Source organism: Pipra filicauda, unplaced genomic scaffold, assembly GCF_003945595.2.
Source record: "Pipra filicauda isolate LSUMZ 115617 unplaced genomic scaffold, ASM394559v2 scaffold95_size2449627_pilon, whole genome shotgun sequence".
Taxonomy (NCBI): Eukaryota; Metazoa; Chordata; class Aves; order Passeriformes; family Pipridae; genus Pipra; species Pipra filicauda.
Window position 1 is genome coordinate 1,227,815 of NW_024105153.1, and position 7,153 is coordinate 1,234,967.

General features: G+C 45.7%; 1 protein-coding gene across 2 annotated transcripts; it reads right to left on the reverse strand.

The window, feature by feature from the left end:
• Positions 1–828: 828 nt before the first annotated feature.
• Positions 829–6,971, reverse strand: POLR3H (RNA polymerase III subunit H). Of its 2 annotated transcripts, none has more exons than XM_027722723.2 (6): positions 6,710–6,971; positions 5,466–5,562; positions 4,122–4,208; positions 3,064–3,127; positions 2,230–2,437; positions 829–1,722 (listed from the first exon to the last, which is right to left on the reverse strand). In XM_027722723.2, the coding sequence occupies exons 1-6, from the start codon at positions 6,818–6,820 to the stop codon at positions 1,669–1,671; spliced, it is 621 nt and encodes a 206-aa protein (XP_027578524.1). In that variant the 5' UTR covers positions 6,821–6,971; the 3' UTR covers positions 829–1,668. The 2 variants fall into 2 exon arrangements, with proteins under 2 accessions (XP_027578524.1, XP_039247352.1); XM_039391418.1 differs by having other exon boundaries at positions 2,230–2,443.
• Positions 6,972–7,153: the final 182 nt, after the last annotated feature.

A 7,153-nucleotide genomic window follows, 5' to 3' on the forward strand; every position in this document is an offset into this window, starting at 1 on the left:
GGGCACTAAATTAGTTTCCTCAAGCACAGCTTGTAACAGGAGACAGATGTTGAGGAGTCTCTTCAGGAGAGCTGCACACAAAGCCATGTAGCTCCCATCTCACTGCACTCCTGGGAGCTCTGACCCTGTGAAATGGGAGCTGAGCTAAACAGCTTCTTTGAGGTACTGGAGCTGTTTTCTTCCCCTGCTCTGGCACTACCCCAGAACAGCCTGTGTGGAAGCTCCTCACTTGTTTCACCCAAATTTCCACCTACACAAACAGCTGGGGGTTTTCTGCAGGTTGTTTCCACTACAGTTAGATGGTTGCATGTCAGCACTGCTGCTCTGTAGGTGGTATTCAATAAGCTTACTGTCTGTGCAGATGGACCTCAGTTACTATGTGAACCTAAAGAATTCTACGCTCCCTTTTAATTAGGGCAGTGCACCAGGAATAACAGTTTAGAATTAAGGGGTTCTAACGATGCTGCAGGGAGGGCGCCGGTGACTCAGGCTTTGTTTTCGCAGTTGGAGGTTAAGCATACCCACTATCCCAGTGAATTACAGCCCCTTCCTGCCAAACGTGGCTGGCTTTGTAATTACGTGCAACATCACTCTCTTGGCAATGGGCCCTGCATAGATTTTTACTCAGTTTTGTTCCCCCTTCTCCTTGTACTGCTGTCAGGGAGGGTGATGGCAATTGTTTGTCATTGGCTGCTAGCACAGAGCAAAACATTGGTCTCAACACTATCTGCCTTGAAATCCAAGTAGCTAAACTGCAGGAGGCAACTGTTTTCTTCCTCCTAGGCAGGAAGCTAATAGTTTCCCCACAAATTGTACAGGAAGGCAGGCTGTGTGGTTTTTACTATTTATTCCACTTATGGTATTAAGACACCCTCACAAACGAGAGTTTGGAGCAGCTTGCTCAAAGCAGCCTTGGTCCATTTAGTTCATAATTACATATTTCAGTCAAACTGCAAAGTTTAGCTCATTCTACATAAGTACAGCCCACTCAGTAAAGTAATTCCATTCAGCACATTAAGCAGCCCGTAGCTTTCCACAGTGGTCATCTTCACCAAGCCGGAGTTACTTCTGGGTAAACAACTGTCATTGCCATTCTTTTTGGCTGACTTCATCCATCCATGGGTGAAGTTCCCATTCTTAGCAGAACATTGCCCCCATCTCTCCTGCTCTCCCAGCAGCAGCATTTTCCAGGTCTCTGGAGTACCACACTGCTACTAACTAGTTAGTCTTTTGCTGCTTCTTCTTAATTTCCTGTCAAAAGAAGGGCAGGTTTCTACCCTCTGAGATCAAGCTCTCAGCCCAAGGAAGCTGTACTTTTTGACAAGCTTTCTCTTCTGCTTTCACTCACGGAAGTCAACTCCCTCCTTAATTCAGGCAAGTAAAGACCTCCCCAGTTTTTCCTCCAGGGCAGGAGACCAAAGCTCCAGCTGAGTTTGTTGCTGCTGTGCTCAAGGCTTTTTGTGCCTATAAATTCCCTTCTGCAGATCAGTGAAGACACGTCTTGAAAGCAACTGTCTCTCTCTGGCAGGTTGGAAGCTGAAGGGGAAACAGAGAATGGCAGATCTAATTTCTCATTAAGCTTCAGAGGAGCAATGAGCACCAGCAGGATCCCGTTGTACCCCAAACATCCACCGGAAAGACCTTCTGTGGAGCAGGCTCTGATGGCAGCTAACTGTTTGTCCACCACGACAGGAGGCCCAGGCCGGGCTCGCTGATTGATCCCTGTTCACAGAGAGAAGACGAGAGGGTGCAATTGTAAACTGCATACAGAATAGAGGAAAATGCCTAAAAATGTAACATCTCTCCCCTGAGTTATGGAACAGAGCTGTCACTGCTTCAGATCTACCTTTCTCATGCATTGTACTCAAGTGGGTCTTATGCCAGCACACTGCAAGGAAACACTGTTCAGCTGCTGCATAAACCTTGATGTGTTGCTCCCAGCTCTGTATTCCTCATACGCTCACTCCTACTTACAGATCCTGCATCTGCAGTCTGCTTTAAATCAGCCTCCCAGGGGAAAATCCACCAACAACCACAAAGTGTTCCAATGAAAACACTCAGAGCAACCGCAAGAACAATCTCGTTTCTTCCTTTTTCCACTCCTTTCATTTTGTGAGACTGCTTCACGGTCATCTTAAAGCAATCAGTTCCTTGGGAAAGGGATGCTATTTTAGACACTGAACAAACCACAATGCTCACAAGGCTCTATGAATCAATGCACATAGTTACCACAAGAGTGTACGGTGCCTCTTTCTTCTGGACTTCTTCTGTGGCAGTTGAAGTGGAAGCCTCTGCAGAGCTTGGACCTGTCGGTGATGTATCGACAAATGTTTCATCCACGACTCGGAAGCGGATCTCCTCCCCAATGTCCATGTAAAGGTCATGGGCCCCTTCTTCTGTCTCGTATTCCCACACCCACACCTGCTCTGCTTCATCACTGGCCATGCCAAGGATTAAGGATGGAAACAATCAGTATTCTGCTTGACAGATCACCTTCTCACAGTGCTGAGAATAGACTTGATTCAAAGCCTTTTCACAGTTATTTATCAAACCACCATGTACTGTCCTGGGTCATCGTCTGCACAGTCCAGGACCCGTCTTCCTTCTGATTTTTCTGCTTCAAGGTGTACACTGCTGAGGTACCCACCCCCCCAAAAAAACCAACAGAAAAGACCCCTAAACAAGCAAACCCCCTCAAACCCAAGATGACCTTGCCTGTCACACTGAAGTACATCAGACACACATGTATGTAGACATCACATGGTGTGGTAAAACCTGCATTCTATCTTCAGCAGCAGCCAAGACTGGAGGCAGGGATTACAACTTGGCTGTTCAGGGGACACTGCCATTCATTTCTATCAGCAGGCATAATGATCCTGCAAAACCTAATGAGCGTGAGGGCCTGTCTAGCTGTGATAACAGTCTGCGGGACTTGCCCGACACAAGGGCTTAGCTTCTGCCACTGAGCACCTTCATTGTTGCAGTGGTGAATGCCTGTTGGGCCAGCACTGCACAATCTTTTGAAATGAAGTAGTAAAGTTATCAAAGGTGATCAAAGGATACAACTTAGCTGGCTGCTGCAGGGATTCTGGTGGGATGACAATATCATCAAAGAATCCAATAGAAACTGCGGAGAAAAGAATTCAATTAAGACTGAAACAATTCTTTGCAAATGATGTTCCACAGTGATTCCTAAAATGCATTTCTAGACTCATTCCCTTCCTCTCTCAGGAAGGACATTGAGATTATGCAGGAATTATTCTTTGAGCCACAACACTCAATTTCCATTGGCAGCAAAGAAACCACCCGGCTGAAAGTACATACAGCAACAGAGGGCACAGTCTTTGTGCCTGCTGGGAAAGGAAAAGGTTGTTTGGAGCAGGAATGGAAATGAAAGCGTTCCAAGAAATGAGTCAGATGCTATAGAGGTCTGTGACAGAAGAGAGCTCAGAAATCACAGATGTAACACATTAAATAAAGACCAATATAAACTCAGAACAGTCTCCATCTCCCCTTAAGATTTCATGATGTTGAATTTTAGCAGAGAATGGACCATGCTCAAATTCAGCAACAAATGCAGCCAAGGTAATCTCATTGCCCTAATTTAACAACTGAGCAGAGGAGCTTGTTTGCATGGAAGACTTCTTCAAGAAAGGAAAGCAACTCATCAATTATGTATTCCATGACTCTGGCAGCACTTTGTGCTCACAAAGACATTTCCCTTCCATGTTTTCAGGTATAGGAAATGATCGTGAATTTGCACAGAAATACGGGAAAAATACATCAGACCAACACAAGCCGATACTTCCACTTTGAAAAACACAAGTTCTGTTAACTGAAGCGCGAAAATTAATCCAGTCTATGCTCCAGATGGGCTTGCCTGTTCTTCTTGGGCACGCACGTGACTGACAAAAGGAAAGGGGAGGGCAGACAAAAGCATCAAGGGCAGGGAAAGCTGCCAGGCTCAAACTACCAACCACACTGAGCTCAGAGCAGTGCGAGAGGCCAGCGATAGCCTTTAGCCAGCCTACAGACAGCATCATTCCTCCCGAAATCAGTGTTTCGGTAGACCCAATAGCCCTGCAGCTCACGTGTCCCTAATGTCAGAAGTTGTGGCTTACCGTGGACGCCGTCCTGGCTGCAGCTTTTAATCTGTCCTATCAGGATCTCATCCAGGAAGGGATGGAAGACCACATAGCGGAAATGCACTTAAAAGAAAACACATCATTGCTATTATTTCCATGTGAGTGAACTGCACTCCTTCCACAGGATGGCAGCCATTAAAACAAAATCCCACATCCTATATGCCCCCTAAGACACTTAGCCAGTTTCTTTCACGATTTCTTTACAGGCACTGATTAGATAGAAAAATGGGAATAAGAGCTCTGATTCCTAACTGGTTTGTACGAGTTCTGACAGCAGCTGAGCAGCAGTGTCCTGTTCTCAACTCTTCAGTCTTGCAAGAGTCAAAGTTCACAGAATGAAAGTGTAAGCTCAAAAGCATGGAGCAGGGCCTCTGCTTAAGTCATGACAGGAGCATTCCTGCACAGTGCTTCAAGGCCAAAAGTATCAGTTGAAATTATACCTTCTTGCAATATTTCTGCCTTTTATCTTCTTTCAGTTCAAGGAGTAATTCAAAGTTAGGAAGCTGAATGGAGATTAAAGCAATCAGGAAAGCCTGTATTAGAGAAGTTTTTATTTGCTGAAATTTAGACAAGGGGAGCCACATACAGTCAGTCCAGTTTCCTTCCAACAGGAAACATTTCATGTACTCAACCTATGCTTCCACACTGTAAACTGAAAATAGAAAAATGCATCTCTCACCAGTTTAAAAAAACCCCCTAATTTTAACTTAAAAAAAAAAAAGGAAATTTGCTTTTATGCATTTACTTCCAGATTTTAGTCAGATTTACCAAGAGTCGAAGTAAAGAAATTACTAATTTTTTATTAAAAAAAAAAATCACTAGAAATGTATGCTGAACCAGAACTGTCTAAGTTTCAACAAAAATGTCATAGAACTTCCAGCTAGGACACGAGCATCAAATGCTGTGCAAATATTATATGTAGAAACAGGTTTCAACATTCTAGCTAGGGAAAATAAGCTTCAAAAAGAAAAAATACTAGAGGAACAGAAAACAATTATTGCAACTTATTTCTACGTGAAGATTTTCAATAATTTTCAATTAAATTAGCTCCTTCCTAACCCCACACCTATGGCTCTAATTGTAGAACAGAGATGAACTGCAGAAGGCAAGCAAGGACTGGCTTTTCAAAGCCGTATTTGTACCCAAAAACTGCAAAGAAAAGAAAATACTTTCATCATGTTCGTCTTGCCCTCCTAACAGGAATGGAGTTAAGGCTGTGAACTCAAGGTTGTTACTCTCCCTAACAACTGAACTCAGCCTACATTTCCAGATCATTACTTAACCTTCTGCAACACTATATAACTGAGAACAAGCACATACCTTTGGTATGTGATGCACCATCCCCAGGAAATATGTATGAATCTTCCAGCTTTGTGATATCGTACAGACAGATGCAGAGTCCGACATTGTACACGACCTGCTCAAAGAAAAAACAATTTGAAAGCAGTAAATCAACTCACCAGGTTAAATCAAGCAAACTATCAAATTTATACATTATGCACACCTTTTCAAAAGGTAGCAACAGAAGGGTGGCGAGATGGGAAGGAGGGTGTTTTGGTGCACTGCCTTCGACAGCCCCAGCATTGCAAGGGAACTCCAAGTATTATGGGAGCACGTGTTTTCACTGGCACTGGAAAGAGCACTGCTACAGAGACCCTTGGGGAAATTGTCAGTGGTGAGAAGAACTTGATCTGCCAAGACAGTAAACAGCTCCCTACAGACATCATTCACCAGCCCCACAGCTTGTCCAAAGGCTTAACATACTTTTTGTTGGAGTTACACTGTCAAAAGTCTCTAGGCTTGACTTTGTCTTAAATTATATTAGCTATGAGGAGACACAAGGCAAATTCTTGGTTTCTCTGCTACTTCTGAGACAGCTTCACTCCTACAAAATTTGAGGCACCTACCCAGCCATCAGTGGATGAGGGAAGATTTTTGCTTTTCATAACATGTCCATATAACCTGCTATTCACAACACTCCATCCCTTCAGATTGCTCTTTTGAGCTACTTTCACATTCACAGGTACATTTTGAGTTTTGTCCCTGCTTTGTGTTGAAAGCCATGTGCTAATCAGAGTCCCAAGGCTGCACAGGCAAACTGACCTCCTGGTCTACCACAGAACACTTGTTATATTCTGAAGACCAGCTTCTCACTGCCACGCTGTATTTCAATTATTAACCACAGACCAAATCGGCTACTATTTACATAGTCCGCTTGTTTTTTTTTCTGATTCCGCACTGGCTGGATTAGTTTGCACCTGGTTTTCAGGCTGCATTTCAGATTGCTCCGCTATACACAACCCAGCAGTTGCTCTCACTTCTTTTCCATGTTTCTCTGCCCCATCTGGCAACTCAGTACCTTCCCATTACAGCATCGGCCATTAGAAAAATGTCCCCTTTGAGATGGCACGTGGCTGTCTCTTTGTTTACAGTCGCTGGGCATGGCCTTCCCATCTGAACTACTCCGACACTTCAGCCACCGTCTCATTGGGCACAAGTGAAAGGAAGAAACGCTCGGGGATGTTACAATGCCTCCATCAACCAATACGTGACCCACGCTTTACCTTATTGGCCAATTTCTTGTTTAGCTCTTCAGCAATAGATTCGTTCAGTTTCCTTTCAAACTGCCAGGGAGGAATTCTGACAGTGTCAGTCATCTCCACCAGGACAAACATGGTGGCGGAGGAGGGGGCGAGGAGACACCAACAGCCTCGGGAACTGGAGCGCTGCGAGGACAACCGAGACGGGCCCGGGAAGCCACCCCCCCGTGTCGCACGGAGCCCGGCGGGGCGGTATCCCGGCTGTCCCAGTGGGAAGGGGCCGGGAGCGGGCGGGACGACGGGATCACCCCTCACCCGACTGCCGCACGCGGAACCCGTCGCGCGCCACGGCCGCGCGCCACGGCCGCGCGCCACTTCCGGCGCCGCCTCAGCCAATCGCGCTCGGCGGGCGGGCCCCGTGCACTGAGGGAAGCGGCGGAGGAAGCGACGGCCATTTTGTTCCTCCTC

What these genes read in the sequence shown, in the direction of transcription:
- POLR3H (XM_039391418.1), bottom strand. Translation starts at nt 6,820, where the DNA reads ATGTTTGTCCTGGTGGAGATGACTGACACTGTCAGAATTCCTCCCTGG. An exon ending in TGGTGCATCACATACCAAAG is followed by an intron (nt 4,209 to 5,465) that starts GTATGTGCTTGT and finishes TTTTCTTTTAAG; the next exon opens with TGCATTTCCGCTATGTGGTC. An exon ending in CAGCCAGGACGGCGTCCACG is followed by an intron (nt 3,128 to 4,121) that starts GTAAGCCACAAC and finishes TTTTCTCCGCAG; the next exon opens with TTTCTATTGGATTCTTTGAT.